The 13875-nt window shown below is 42.0% G+C and overlaps 1 protein-coding gene across 13 annotated transcripts in view; it reads left to right on the top strand.

The window, feature by feature from the left end:
* DMD (dystrophin) overlaps positions 1-13875 on the top strand; it is a 2032119-nt gene that overhangs the window by 1329183 nt on the left and 689061 nt on the right. For all 13 annotated transcript variants that reach the window (XM_061627388.1, XM_061627390.1, XM_061627384.1 and 10 more), the window contains 2 exons: positions 4302-4449; positions 12722-12871. In XM_061627388.1, the coding sequence (XP_061483372.1) occupies positions 4302-4449; positions 12722-12871 (298 nt within the window). The remainder of the gene's footprint in view (positions 1-4301; positions 4450-12721; positions 12872-13875) is intronic.

The following is a 13875-nucleotide window of genomic DNA, read 5'->3' as shown; positions in this document are numbered from 1 at the left end:
ATAACAATGCTGTATGGATAGGTCGTATAATTTAGAAGTGGCATGACTTTGAGGGGGCGTGGTGTGACAATCATGAAGGGACTCTGCACTTCTGAATTTGTCACTACACTGCTGCTTGTAAATAAGACAGAGTTCAATGCCCTGTTAATATAATAGAACGCAGTTTGTTCAACATGCAGGAATCCATGTGTCTGAGTTTCCCTCCCACACCTTTTTTGTGCTAAATGCAAGGTTTTTAATGTAATGTTATCCAGAGCTCTAAGAAAAATGCAGGTGTAAATAAATCAGTACTGATGTTTTCAGGTGGATGCAGTGTATACGTAACGACATATTAGCCACCATCCAATATCTTTGATAAATACTCATAATTCTATGTACAAAAGAGCTTTCCTGTTAGTTCTCTAGGTACAACGATGTATTCTATAAGTTCTTGCTCCCCTTTATTAAACAGACCCGAAGTCCCAGTTCATGCTGAGCATAGGATTGTGCCATAGAAGGTCAGTCCAAAGAAAGTTACGTTTAGTTAAGTCCAATTAAAGTAAGCAGAAGTAAATTGTTGAAATGTGCTTGAAACAAATAGGAGTCACAGAGTAATAATAATTTTTTTTTAATTTAAATTACATTTCTAGACCGCCCTATAGCAGAAAGCTCTCAGGGCGGTGTACAACAAAATTAGCAGATAACAGATTGCAGATAGGGGACGAGTAAAGCTATAAAGTATGACATATTTAGCCTTTACACCCTATTTTCAAAGTATCCAATATTAAATGTTTTAGTGCCTCTACATAGATATTTCATCCAATTTTGTGAGGTAAAAACCTATCCCTGAAGCAGTTTTTATTGTGAAATTTACATATAAGTAGATCTACAGGCTAGTCTTTCTATGGCATTGTCACACATTGTCACCTGTACAATGTCCCCAAGTTTCAGACAGTTACCACTTACCATTTTCCTTCTGGAAACAAACAAAAAAACAGAGTATAAAATGTCCCAGAAGTACATTAAATTTTACAGTTGGGGTGTATTTATACCCCAGCCAATGTTAGTGAATTGGGATAGTAAAACAACCAATTTTTTTGTCATAGAGAAATGGTCAGGGACAGGTCAACAGATAGCATTGGAGTCAAATTCCCCTTTCCAAGCAAACAGGCTTGCAGTCACGTGACAAACCAGTAAACAAACTTGCAAACACATCTCCAGTGTCCCATTGTTGCAGGAGGAGAAGAACCTGTGGCTCTTGGAAGAAAAAGTATGATGTCATGAGTCCCGCAGAAGGGAGGCGGCTAGTCAAAGGCAATTCAGATGATGAGGACTTGGAACTAGGGGTGGGGGATGGCAGCGGGGTGGAATCAAAGGGTGCCCCAACCCCGTCTCTGATGGCTCAGCTCCCCCCGCTTCCGACCTCCCTGCAGAATTACCACCACCATTGGACACTCTCCAACTGGACACGCTTCCGCTGCCTGCTTCTGAGACACAGCCGGGCACATCACATGTTTCCCAGTCTAGCACTGCCCAGTTTTCCCATGCCCGAACTGGCTGTTAGGAGCCCCCCTCCATTGGAGGGGGAGTTGGAGATCAAACCACCTTTGCCCCGTGCTAGGAGGCATTTGAGGCAGGAAGTTCAACAGTCAGAGTTGAGGCGGAGCCTGAGTGTGCACGCGCAATCCAAACCTACTTAAGCTGACTCAGGAGGGGGACCCCGTTACTGAGTGCCATGTTAACATGCTTAGTCAGTGTTTGTTAGGGGCCAAGGTTCCTAGCAAGCTTAGTTAGGTTAATGAGGCACACTGCTTTTGATATATCTATAGCTTTAATAAAAATAGAAAAAAACACAGACGTGTCTGTGACTGAGTCCTTTGACGATGGGCAGGACATATGGCTTCTACAAGCAAAGCAAGTTTTATTTTACAAATGGTGGGAATTATAAATGACAGGGTGTAGTGTTATGAACACTCTCTCCCATCCTTTTAATGGTATTTAAAGAAAAAAACCACTTTCTTTGCCAACGCTATCCCCACCCACCTCATTTTCTGGGAGAAGCTGGGAAGGGAAGGGAAGTAATAAATCTGCATCCATCCAAAGCTGGTTCCAAGCATCCCTCATGGGCTGAGTGGGTGTACTTGGAAATGTCAAGGGCATTCTATTTAAGGGCAACATCTACCTTGGCAAGCAGCCTGGAGGGACACAAGAAACCCACCTTGCTTACAGTGTTGTTTCCAAGTTGGTAGAACCATGGTACAACAGTGGTAGGAATGTAGTTGAGTACAACTTGTTCACCAGCATTGAGTTGACTGAATATTTGCTTCAGAAAGATCTTACTCTTCTGGAACAAATGTATGCTGCCACCTTTGCAGTAGGGTACAGGATAAGAAAACCTGCAGACAGTGCAACAGCTGTGGGATGTTCTGCTGTAGGGTCTTCAGCACAGTGAAAATTAAGTGTATGGGGGTGTCAATAGGTTGGCACAAACCATATAATGTTGTTTAGGGACATTTCTCTAAGGACAGTTTTCTTGCAGGTTTCTTAATGGTGCTAAGAAACCTCATAAAACTGTTAATGTTTGTTCCCAGTTGTAATAATCTTTTTCTAGATCGTTTGTAATATTTTTAATTACATTTTTACTTTAAAAGATAGTTTTTGTTGTTTGTAACTGGAAATAAAAATGATAGCTTATTAAAGGAACAGTAATTGTGATGGGGGTGCCACAGCATCTGATTGTCCTGATGCACAACCTATACTCTGGACAAGAGGCTACTGTAAGGACAGAATATGGAGAAACCAATTGGTTCCCAATAGAAAAGGGTGTGAGACGGGTGTATTTTATCATCCTATCTGTTTAATCTGTACACAGAACATATCATACGGAAAGCGGGATTGGACCAAAATGAAGGAGGTGTGAAAATTGGAGGGAGAAACATCAATAATTTAAGATATGCAGACGATACCATACTCTTAGCAGAAATCAGTAATGATTAGAAACAAATGCTGATGAAAGTTAAAGAGGAAAGCAAAAGAGCAGGACTATAGCTGAAAGTCAAAAAGACTAAAGTAATGACAACAGAAGATTTATGTAACTTTAAAGTTGACAATGAGGACATTGAACTTGCCAAGGATGATCAATACCTTGGCACAGTCATTAACCCAATGGAGACAATAGTCAAGAAATCAGAAGAAGGCTAGGACGGGAGGGCAGCTGTGAGAGAACTAGAAAAGGTCCTCAAATGCAAAGATGTATCACTGAACACCAAAGTCAGGATCATTCAGACCATGGTATTCCCGATCTCTATGTATGGATATGAAAGTTGGACAGTGAAAAAGGCGGATAAGAGAAAAATCAACTTATTTGAAATGTGGTGGTGGAGGAGAGCTTTGCGCATACCATGGACTGTGAAAAAGACAAATAATTGGATGTTAGAACAAATTAAACCAGAACTGTCACTAGAAGCTAAAATGATGAAATGAAGGTTATCATACTTTGGACACATAATGAGAAGACCTGATTCACTAGAAAAGACAATAATGCTTGGAAAAACAGGAGTAGAAAAAGAGGAAGGCCAAACAAGAGATGGATTGATTCCATAAAGGAAGCCACAGACCTGAACGTACAAGATCTGAACAGGGTGGTTCATGACAGATGCTCTTGGAGGTCGCTGATTCATAGGGTCACCATAAGTCGTAATCGACTTGAAGGCACATAACAACAACAAAATTGTGTGGTATACTCAGTAAGCGGGGGAGGCAGAAACTTTTACTGCCCAGAAAAATTCTGTTTCCTCTGAATAAGTGTTTTCTGGCTCTGGGTGTTTGGGTATTGTCAAGCATGCTTAATCTGACACCACAGATATAAATCTTATCTGGGGTCAAGTTATCAACCGATCGTACATTGAAAATTCCATTGGGGTTGAAAAACACCCCCAAAAACAGTTGGTATGATTCCCCCCCCCAGTCATTGGATAAGGGCTATAATTATGAAAATTCACCTGTGAGTGCAATTATACCTGCTTTTTCTTTCTTTTCCTTCTGCAGTTTTGAATGCTGTGAACTAATTTCTGAATATTTTCAAATATAATATAAAAATTATACGTCACTTAAATTTTGAACTGATAAAACCAAGGTTTAGTATGTGTTTCACTGAACAGCATTTACATGTGTATTTAATTGGAATGTATATATTTATCAGTTATATTTCCATTAAGGGCTGTGATATCGCTGTGCAAGGTTAATAATCAATATCCCACTGAACAATAGATAATATGTTTGCAGTCACACTATTCATTTTGTTGTTTCTGTTATTACCACAGGCTTGAGGAAGAACACAATCTTCTGACAGAATTGCAATACAACTTAAACAAGTTTATTTTATGGCTAGATGAAGCAAATAGCGTTGCTGGCATTCCTGTTGAACCAGGAAATGAAAACCAGTTAAAAGACACTCTTCAAAAAGTGAAGGTATGAGGCTTTTGAAGAACAGCTTATTCATTTCTTATGTCACTTAGGGCACAAGTCACCTGGTAGACAAGCTGGGCTGAGGGGCTTCAGGATGTGGTAGAGCTGCAGAGGAAGAGGAAGGATGTCAGTGCTGCCAGGCTCTGCTGTCCAAAGTCCCTCCACCCACCCCCAGACAAAGCTGGGGAACTTGCTACCTTGGGCTCCTACTGGGAGGAAGGGCTGGATATAAATCTAATAAACTAACAAACTCCACTGGCTCAGCTGAGACCAGCACAAGTGGAGCTGGCAGAAGGCCCGAAACAGGAGTGTCCTTGGGGTGTGCTGTGGGCAGAACCAAAGGGAGGTGGACTTCCGCTGCATCCTGAGCCCCTTCAGCTTGATCCTTTGGCCCTCCATCCTGGCAGCCGCTATGCCAGGAAAAACGGTGGCAGTAGGAAACATACATTTTGTTTCCTTCTGCAATGCTATGCCAGTGCAGCCAGTATCCTCCTAGCAGCACCTGAACGGAGATTTGATGTGGTGGCCTCTTCTACTGGTTCTGTTGCCGCTAGCCTCCTACAATTTGGATTGCACCCTTACTGCCTTTGTGTCTCTTTATTTTCCCACCATCCCAAGCTTAAATGAGTCAATATCTTGATTTTTCCAGTGCCTGAAAAACGTTTGCTGTGCAAACTGTAGTAACAGATCGGGTGGGAATATACAGTTGATATTTGAGGTCTGAACATTTGTGGCAGGAAAGGGATGTCCAAAAAAAGAACTAGGTACATTTTGCTATTAGTGGCAAACTTAAAAAAAAAATCATGTTGAATGTGTTCAGAAAGTTTCAGGTGAACTACCGACAATTTTTTGAAGAAGCTGGTGTTCACTGACAGCTTTCCTAAAAATAAATAGGAAATAATGAATTGACAAAAAGACTGTACACATGGACATCACCAAATGGTCAATATAGAAATCAAATTGATTATATAATCACTTTTCTGGTAGCAGAAGATGGAGAAGTTCCATACTTTCTGCGAAAACAAGACCAAGAGCAGACTGCGGTACAGATCATGAACTGCTGGTACTGTATCAAACTGGTCGTATTGAAAATCAGAGTAGAATCGTAGAATAGTAGAGTTGGAAAGGGCCTATAAGGCCATCAAGTCCAACCCCCTGCTCAGTGCAAGAATCCAAATCAAAACATTCCTGACAGATGGCTGTCCATCTGCCTCTTGAATGCCTCCAGTGTTGGAGAGTAGTAAATCTAAAAAAGAACAACAAAGCAATCATAATGCCAAAATACAATTTAAATAACATCCCAGAAGAATATAAAGATGCTGTATTGTTGCATTTAGGTTTCTGACCATGTTTATATCTCCTTTGGTTTTGATTTCCTTCTCTCTTTAACCATTTTAAGAGCTTCTTCAGTCATCCATTGAAGTCTTTTAAAGATATTGTCTTTTTGCATTCTTCCCTGATAATGTCTCTGACTTCACTCCATAGTTCTTCTGGTTCTCTGTCAACTAAGTTTAAAGCCTCAAATCTGTTCCTTATTTGATCTTTATATTCTGAGTTCAGTTGGTCTTCCTCCCAGGTAAATGATTATAGTGCTGTAGCCGCAGTATATAATCCTGTGCCCACTTGCCTGGGAGTAAGTATCATTACACACAGTTGGATTTAACCTCTGATTAAACAGGAGTGTTATCCAAGTTGTTCTAGAAGCAAATTTTCATTGGAAAACAAAATCATCTGTTTGATCATAGCTGTAAAACAGCTTATTATTATTATTATTATTATTATTATTATTATTATTACTCTTTATTTTTACCCTGCCCTTTTTCCAAAACTGGAACTCGGGGTGCCTTACAAATAAAAACTACACATAGGTAAAAAAACATACAAAAATATACAATTAAAATAGAATTAAACTATTCGTAACATTAAAACCATGAAACATACACTTAAAATACTAAGACAGTTTAAAACATTAAGAATAGGACCATAGAACAATACAACAGACCTTATTCCTTGCCAATCCTTAACGCTGCAAAACCAGAAATTCTTGAGCACTGATTAAAGTGGCTTGAAGATGAGCTAAAAACACTTGCCTGTATGATGGAACTATTTTTTTTTTTTAAAAAGCCTTTCTCTGCTGTTCATGATCTGTGTTTTGGACCCATCACAGCATAATCAAGGAAGTGAGTCAAAAAAGATCTGCATGAAATGTCTTTGTTCTGACACCTTCCTAAACCGAGGATTTAAAAAATGTACTGAGATGATGGAGCACAGAGTAAATTGAGAATGGTAGAACTGTGCTATGCTTACTGTCCTCTGTTTCATCTTAGGAAAAATTTGGTAAAGTGTTCTGAACATCAAAATTGTCAATTAAATATGTCACAGCCAGTGTCAGTGCCCATAAAACTGCAGTGGTCTTGCTGAAACTTGATGGTTTCTTTTTTTCCACTTTCTTAAGGTGTCACTCCTCAGTATAGCTCTGTCCATCCATCCATCTGGAGCCTAGGGTGGCAAGTTATGTCACGTCTGAATGCATATCCCAATGAAAGTAATACAGTGTGGATATGTAACATGCACATTCATGCACATCAGATTTATCCCAAATGTTTTTGATTCAGTAAGTGATGCATATGCTAAAGGCTTCTTCACACACACTTCTTCCTTTTGGGGTTTTCTCTATAGATGGACCAAGAGATATATGTATATATTCTATCCCTTAAAAACAAAATATTTCCCCTGGGCATCGGGTTAAAAAAAGAAAGGATCACTATGGGGGCTTCTCACAGGTGAAATTTACTCCAGGGGCTTCCTGGCTGACTTCTTGCGTTGTTAGCCAATGCTGTGCATCAGTGGAAGCCTATTGAAATTCCAATAACATTAATTTGTGATTTCCTCAAAATCTTTAGAAGCCATAGCTTCTGATGTGTGCCCAAAAGAAAAACTGACATGGAGAAAATAAATGCATACATAGTTACACAAGAAGAAATGAAGAAGACACTTAATGCATATCACTTGGGAGGGTATTGCTTTTTCTATGGTGGAGCTATATAATGAAAGTGCAGTGGATCTTTTTGGATGTTTAACAAGTGCATAAGGCAGGTTGAGCTGTGAGCTTATGCTGCTTCCTAGTGTAGTTGCAAGGTTAAGGGATTGGAAGCTTTTGCGGCCGAGGGCTGAAATAAGACATAGACAACAATAGCTGAGTTGAATGAAGGGGCACTTTATTAAACTCAAATTAAGCTTTAACTAATTAAAGCTTAAAGTAATTAAACCTGCAGAGGGCAACAATAAGTGTGAGAGTTGTATACTATATTAGCAAAGCCTCTTTTAGATATTTGGGCAACCAAAGTGGGGGGGGTGGCAGGGGCAAGCCATCCTGCCTACCCCATCCTGGCCACACCCTGAAGGTGCATAGGGAAACTTTCCTACATTACCACCCCTGGGGCCCTAAAACTGGGTGGATGAGGCATGTTGGCCCCAAAGGCAATCTGTATCCTGTCCCTGGGTTCTGTAGCTGAGCTGCAGGACTCCAGAGCCACTGATCAACCCCAAAGGTGCCTAAAAGGTGCCACCTAGCTGCCCTTTCCATTTTTGCTTCTCACACTTCCCTGGCCCAAAAGGGAGGCAAATCTCAGTTTAGTTGCCCTTCACCCGCTACCAAGGATCTTGTGCAGGCACCTCTGCAGGACAGCAAGAATGATGTCATTACCCATGTCCATCAGGTGAATGCCATCTGGCTGATAGAGTTTAACCCTAGTATGTCTTATCTCAGGATGTCGAACCACCACCCATAAGCCTACAATGGCCAACCTAACCTGTTGGATAACTTTTTTACATGCCCTATTTTACATGCCCTATTTTACATGCCCTATTTATGCCCATGGGGTCCCCACTACAATTCCATACTCTACTTGATAAGAGATCTGACCATACTAGCTGCACCCTGGGCCATCATTGCTGGATGACAGACAGGTCCTGACATGCTTGTAAACTTAGGGCCTTACCCTTCAACATTGAGGTGGATAACCAACACTTGTGGGACAGTCCATGCTAAACCCCTCTGAAATAACATGGGTAACATCCCACTAGCTGAGCCCCACCCCTTCGTGCCAAAATGCAACTACACTGCCCTGCAGCCAGCCCAGAACACCATACTACGGCCACAGAGGAGGATGTGTGCCCGCTCTGTCCTCATCCAGCAACCTGTCAAGAAACTGAACAAATTAAAACCATACAACTACAACAGTTCAACAATCGGCATTCCAAGCCCCAGGAAACGGTTGCACATAGAATTTGTAGGTGTCGGAGCACCACATGCCCACACATGTAGCCTCTCTTGGGTAAAGCCCAGGGTCAGTGGAGGTAGCACCTATCCTGAAAGAGTGGGTCCCAAAGTCATAGGAATCCAAACCCAAGTTGCCAAGAACCACCTTGACTACGGCCCAAAATTGATACTTTGTAAGGGGAAGACCATTCTTGCAGGTAAACAAATAGCCAGGATCCAGATTCCGGGTAGCCAAGAAGTGCTGCAAGGCAGAGACTGAGCATATGGCACCCTCCTGGGAAGAAGCTAAATTCACTGTGTGGTCCCTGTGCTACTGGTGAGTCTTAAGAGCAACACCACTGAAGGTGGGCATGCTCCTCAATCCAACTAAGGTTGGTAACCAACAGAGCCTGCAGTGAAACATCTCTCTTGGAATCCACAGTCATCTCCCTGATCCTAAATGCCCCCCAAAACAAAGTTAAGAGGGGCAATGTGATACATGAGGACCTCAAAAGGGGACAAACATAAAACCTTCCACTGAACAAGCAGACCAAGCAAGAGGTCAGGGGAGATGGGGTGGCGGGCATCAGGATCCCAAGGATGTTCTCAGTCCAGCCCTCCAACATACACTGTACCCTAAAGTCCTTAGAAGAGTCCTGAAAACCTGTAGGACTTAGCCGAAAAGGGAAAACCAGGGACTTTTCCTCTTATGGTCCGAACAGAAAGACTTCTGCCAGCCCTCCACACAAAACTCAAACAGGTGGTCAATCAGGATAGGCCAGGACTGAGCATAGCCCCTGAACTCCCAAAATTCCTGAAGTTCCCTACCTGCTCTCTGGTAACTAGATATAATGCTGTGGGCAACAGACATGCCTATGGCCCTCTGTGACTCAAGTCTCCAATCTCCTACAGCTCAGATAGCACATCTTCCAGCTGAGCCCAGAAGTTAATATTATAATGAAGACATTGCAGGATAAAGATGTGCACTGCATGACACTGGGATTCCTGGATGATAAGGAATTAATAACATGGATGGTGACAGGTTATCACAACAGCAGTGGACAGTGGAATTATACAACCTGTCCATCCATAGATGAACCACTACCATAGTAGGAAAAACGTCAAGAAAGGTTAAGACCCTGGTTAACCCTTCCTGAATCCATGCCTGCAGCCAATTCCCATTGTACCAGGAGTCGTTAAAAATAACCCCAAACCCAAATATCTAGAGGCATTGGGAATGAAGGCCATATAGGTCCACTGTAAGGGAAGCAGAAACCATCACCCAATGACAAGGCCAGGAAAGCTCAGACATGGCATCATACATTTGTCTCAGAAAGGCATACCTGGGTTCAATGATCCTGCATGCAAAATTCAGATGGCTGTCTAATTCCTGCAGTGTGGATAGGGTTACCGTCTTAGATTCCACTACCTCCTGAATCTTTGTCTGGAGCAGCACTAGCTTGTCCAGGGGAAGGCTACAGGTCTGGGACACAAGGAAGGTGAGGACGGTGGAAGGGCCCTCTGTTTTCTCAGCAGCGTGCCCAGGTCGTCAGATAGGCTAGTGAACTACTCCATAAAGAACTGACATTCACCAGCATCAGTGTGGCCAGAAAGCAAGAAATCATCTAAATAATGCACCACTGATTGCAAACCAGCCCGACTTCTGACTGCCCACTTGAGCAAAGAGCTAAAACACTCAAAGACTGAGCAGGAAATTGAGCAGCCCATTGGTAGGGCTCAATCAACTTAAAATTGACATTGATTGAAGCCTAAAAATTGAAGCCCAAAAGTTCAAGTCAAATGGGTGGACAGGAAAGAGGGCGCAAACAGATTTGAGATCACATTTCTCCATAATAGTATCCTGACCACAACTGCGCACCATGTGTAGTGCACAGTCAAAAGAAGTGTAGTGTACAGTGCACAGGCCCTTGGGTATAAAATCATTAACTAACTTGCCCTGTGGGTAAGAAAGGGGGTATATATGATGGAATTCGCATGGCACCTTATTGGGCATTATACCCAATGGAGAAATTCTAAGGGAATGGGTGAGAGGGGAAGGGAAGGGATGGGAAAGGGCATAGGATCCTACCTGCCTGTAGCTTCTTATGAATCTTCTCTGCCACCAAACCCAGAATGAATTTCAAGTTGTAGGACATAAAGACCTGCATGGGATTCAAAAATCAAAAGAAAAGCTTTCCAACAAAAACTGATCGTCCTCAACTAATGGGTAATCCCCAAGCAAATTGTGAAGCTCACAAATTTAACTGGGCTGGGGAGGCTGTTGTCTACCTCCTGAGGTGTCCCTGGTCCCACCCTTGAAGGGCCTGCATCTCAGGCAGCTAGTACAGGAATGAGTGCCACCACATACGGAACATTCATGTGTGAAGTGGCATGGGTTCTGTGCACAGAAACCATGGAAGCTAAACTCCCAGCAAAGCAGATGGTGTTAAACCCCCTGCCACACAGGGAGGAGCCACTGCAGACTGCCTAGCTAGGAGATGACTGCTGTCTGACCTACCCCTGCTATTGGCCAGGAGTGAGATATCAACTGCAACCACAGGTTGGAGTCCTTCTTGTCCTAGGGCAAGGCAGTATCAAAGGCTGCCCTCATAAGAAAGACCTCATTGTCTGAAAGCCATGCTGGACCTGTGAACTCAAAATAGGTGAGATAAATAAGATCCAAATATTTAAGGACAGGCCCTCGCTGAGGCTGCTTCTGCAAAACCACCCAAACATACTTCAGATAAGTGGGATACCACTTTGCCCAAGTCCTGTCCACCTTTCTCCATTTAAGCTTATATTGGCCCTTGTCCTCACCCTTGTCCTTATCCTTCTTAACCAGCTCTCGATAAAAGAGGGAGAACAAATCAACGTATTCCCATCACTAAATCTACTTGGTGAAAGGGAGCAAGTCAAAGCCCAATGGGGCTGAAGTCTCACCAGATGGAATAGCATCATCCTTCACCATGCTTAGGAGGTCTGCAACCACAATGAGTGTTTGTTTGAGCTGTGGGAAGTGGCACATCTTCCTTACCTGGGGGGGTCAGTAGTGGAGGGTTGTCACACCTAGTTGCAGGCTGCAAGCAGGAATGGCCATAGAGGCAGCCTAGCAGCCAGAGCAGGAAGGCCAGAGTGATGACCCAGGCCCAGAGAGGGAGGGCTGTAGGTGCCATGGGTTTATATCAGCTTAGCTGCCCCACCCATGAAACAGCACTGCATGCGCCCTCACTCACGCCCACAGAGAAGATGGTGGCGGAGACTTTAGCCCTGTGCCACAAAACTTGCCTGGCAACCTGATGCCGGTACAGGGCGCAGAGCTGGAATTGCTTTTGCTTTTAAACAATTCCACAGTTCCTTCTGATGTCCAAAATTGGAGAACTCTGGTCAGTCTAAACTATGATTGTTCAAACAAACCAGAATCAAATAATAGTTTATGACAGAGTTCCCTGAGTTTGGTAGTTACAGGGAACTCTGGTTGGTTGAAAAGTGGAAGCTTCTGAACTGTTCCTTGGAACCACAGTAAAAAAAAAAAAAAAAGGACAGAAAGCATGCAAGCCTGAGGCTTTTGTGTATATCACTAAACCATAGATTATTGTTACATACATACAAGGCAAATATATATACCCTCATGTATGGAAATCATAACAGTTAACCATATTTTGATTTTGTGTCTGTGAAACACCAAGTGGCTAATTATCATTATGCATTGGTACTTAACTTGTTTATTCTGCTGAGTTTTTAATCATTTAGTTTCATCCCACTATAGCTCTGTCATTCTAGTGAGCATCTGTGTCTGCGCAATTTCATTTTCCTAATGCAATGGAAGATTGTTGTTGTTGTTTTCCTCCTTTTCCTGAGGCATTGTAAGCTAGAACAAAAGCTGTGGATATATTGTTCTGAACTGAGCTCTTGAGTCTAGTTACTTCACCTGATAAACTAATCAATAGAGGTGAAGATAAGGAAGTTGGAAATTCTACTACAGTTCATTTTAAATGTTGCATTTATCTGTTCTAGTTAAGAGTGGAAGAACTGCCTCCACACAAGGGAATACTGAAACGATTAAATGAAGCTGGAGGAAAAGCACTTGGTAGTGCATCACTGAGCCCTGAAGAAAAACATAAGCTTGACACTAAACTCAAGGAGGCTAACCACCAATGGATAAAGGTGAGGCATATTAACAACTGTGTTCTTGCCTGTATCTGCAATGTGTAACAGGTGTTTCTAGTATTTTTCAGCAGTTATTTTTCTCCTTTCCTCAGCATGCAAGCTCTGTAATTTTTAATATGCTAAAAAAATAAGCAGACCTGTAATGACCTATGAGTCATTACCTATTACACTACGAGTAATGACCTATTGAAGAGACCCAAACCTTCTTACTTACCTCTGCCATTACAACTGTCCAAACACATTCTTCTCTGTCTCTTCTCTCTCCTCCACCCCTTTTTATGATGTCCATCTTTGTAAATCTGGTGGACCAGAAGAGCCATGTGTTGCGGAGCCTTATTGTGTGAGGAAGTAAGCTTGATAAAATTTGTGCCCTACCATCAAAGTCCTCCCCTAGCTAGATATCTGTTGGACTTAATATACCCAGCACAGATGGCTAGCTGGTTCTGCTTCACAATTCTACAGTAGTATCTCCTCCTTACTGTTTCAGAGTTACTTGAAATGGAATGTGGTTACAATCAATAGTTCTCCTGATATCTTTTCTCAAATTATTATACTGATAGTATGACATCTATACGAAATAGGCCACATCCTTAGCAGCTATAAATATTTCTGATTTTAGTGGCACTGTACCTAGTAGACAACACCACCCCCTCTTTCTACATATATATAATGTTTTATTGATTTTCCAAATAGAATTTACAATATGATGTAACAGACGTTTTTGTTGTTTCTTCTAAGAAAGTAATACACACATTGTAGTTAATTGAGAACATACATCTTTTACACAAGCCCCTCAAACAACCCCCTTTCCCCCAACCAGGTGGCATTATTTAAGGAATAAGGGGATGTGGATGAAACAATGGTGGATGAAGCAGGTAAGGGGAGAAAACATTTCTATTTTTTTTTAACGTTAGTCGCTCCAAATTTTAGCATAATAAGATGGTAGATTTTGATTGTGCTCTTCATTGTTAACATATTGGATAAAAGAAAACCATATTGAG

Source organism: Rhineura floridana, chromosome 5 (genome assembly GCF_030035675.1).
Source record: "Rhineura floridana isolate rRhiFlo1 chromosome 5, rRhiFlo1.hap2, whole genome shotgun sequence".
In the NCBI taxonomy this organism is placed as follows: domain Eukaryota; kingdom Metazoa; phylum Chordata; class Lepidosauria; order Squamata; family Rhineuridae; genus Rhineura; species Rhineura floridana.
The sequence above is the reverse complement of the archived record's forward strand: the minus strand, read 5'-3'. Positions and strand labels throughout refer to the sequence as shown.